This window comes from Austrofundulus limnaeus, unplaced genomic scaffold (genome assembly GCF_001266775.1).
Source record: "Austrofundulus limnaeus strain Quisiro unplaced genomic scaffold, Austrofundulus_limnaeus-1.0 Scaffold12, whole genome shotgun sequence".
NCBI lineage: Eukaryota > Metazoa > Chordata > Actinopteri > Cyprinodontiformes > Rivulidae > Austrofundulus > Austrofundulus limnaeus.
In genome coordinates this window covers 3,827,347-3,829,454 of record NW_013952414.1, presented here as the reverse complement: position 1 = coordinate 3,829,454, position 2,108 = coordinate 3,827,347, and the positions used below count along the sequence as shown (strand labels likewise).

General features: G+C 42.2%; 1 protein-coding gene across 1 annotated transcript in view; it reads right to left on the bottom strand.

The window, feature by feature from the left end:
* Positions 1-2,108, bottom strand: part of dok6 (docking protein 6) — a gene marked incomplete in the record, with an annotated part of 72,181 nt that overhangs the window by 60,095 nt on the left and 9,978 nt on the right. The window contains 1 exon segment of the mRNA XM_014002351.1: positions 323-748. Within this exon segment, the coding sequence (XP_013857805.1) occupies positions 323-742 (420 nt within the window).

Below are 2,108 nucleotides of genomic sequence, written 5' to 3'. Positions count from 1 at the left end.
ATTATTATTATTATTATTATTATTATTATTATTATGTACAGTATCACTGTCTGCAAGGTTTTTATTCAACAATAGCAATAAATGTATGGATTTTGTGAAGACAAATTAAACTTTCCAAGAGAAAATAAAAGTTCAAAGTTAAAGAAAGTGGACAGGTGTCAATCAGAGAAACTTGTTTTTTTTTTTCCTTTAAAACAACTAACAACATTCATAACTAATAACTGCAGAAGAAGCATTAAAACCTTGTTTTTATCACTGCAAACAGGTCAACGCCTCCTCCTGGTTCTCCTCCACGCCACACAGCAGGTGCAGCAGTACTCACCCCCAGTTTCTTACTCCGTATCCTCACGTAGCCCTGCTTCACTATGTCGTTGAAGTTGGAAGCCATGGTGGGGGGGAAAGGAAGGGGGAGCGGGCGGCTTCCTGTGCGAAGCGGGTTCAGCCTTCCTCGGTTCGAGTGGCGAGAGAGAGAGAGAGGGAGAGCCTTCGAGTTGACGGTGGGTCCGGGTGCGGCGTCCAACAGGAGCCGGTCCAGGCTGCTCCGGCGTCGGCTACAGCGCTCGGGCTGGCGGCGGTCGAGCGGTGCGATCCATCCGGGGGGAGAGAGGAGAGGAGAGGAGAGGAGGGAGATACCATTCAGTCTGCTGATGCGCCTCAGCCGGGGAGGAGAGAAGAGGCGAGCAGAGGCGCGCGCTTCCTGGACCACACCATCCCCCGGAGGAGAGAGGGGGGTGGGGGACATACACAGGGCAGGGAGTTTCTCTTTTTTTTCCCCTCTTCTTCTTTTTTATGCTTTTCATTCTTATTTTCTTCCTCCCATTTTAAATGCTGGTTGTATTTTTTCCCCCTATTTTATTCTAACTTTATTGTTCCAGAAAACTAAACTTTGCGGGAGTGGAAAGCAGGTGCGCCACTAAGGGAGGGGTCAGGGGGGGCAGTGTTAAAGTGGACGTGTGCAAAATCCACTTTTTCAGCCATTAAAAGTTTTGTTTKTGGGTACTTGGAGTCTTTAGGAGTGCAGAAAAGTTTAATTTTTCTCTTTCCATATGCAGTGTGCATATCTACCAGCGGTTCCCAAAGTTGGGGTCGGGACCCACAGTGGGGTCCTGAAACATCAAGGTGGGGTCCTGAAAATATTTTCTGAATTAATTACACTAAAAAATGACGACTAACAACATTTTTTTTGCCTTTGTTGTTACAAAATAATAAGATTAGTGCGCTTAAATGGACAAAAATAGCATAATAAATAATGTTACTATGCTCTTGTTTCTTTGACGTGAAAACAATGTTTATCAACCAACAACAGCTGGGGGTACGGGTCTCTGCTGCTGGTATTTTGTGAGTCAAAAGCTGAAAAGTTTGGGAACCACTGCTTTAACCCATTCTGCATTCATATGTTTTCTGAACTGTTCGTTGTGATGAGGTCTGGACTTCCCAACTACAATCTGGTGGTCCTCCTYCTCTTTTTCTGGGTCAGACTCGGGGTCCAACATAGGCTGGACGGACAAGTCTTCCCTTGTTGGCATATTTTATTTAATTTGTGAGTAAAACATTTCTGCATAGCTATATAGTCGTAAACCCCTCTATCAAACTGGACTGATTGAGAAGCTGGAGGGGGGTTGTTTTTAAAGAGACAAGTCTCAAAATGAGCTGCTTGGTGTCTGCCATGTTGGTAAATACAAAAATTGTTCAAATTCAGTCCTATTTTCAGATATTGAGCTGATATGGTAAGGTAAGAATCATTCCCAACACAAACTTTGAGCACCGACACATTATATGTTGCTTTTGTTTGAAACTATGGAATGCAGCTGGAGACGTTTTCCATTATGAACATAAATTTTAGGAAAAAATTTAGGACAAATGCGGAGCAACCTCTGGTGAGGAAAATACCCTCTCTAAAATCTGTTACAGATATTTTCTGACACTTTTACTCAATAAAAAAAAAGGCTTCAGGTTCTCAAGATTTTTTTCCTCAAGCTTTTCTAATTTTTTAAGAAACATTAAAGTTTTTTTAATATTGTGCTTTTCTTGTATTTAACCTGTGTATGATCTGTTTCACACACAGTCAAAACTTCCTTTTATGCTAATTGTTTTAGATCAGTGTTTCC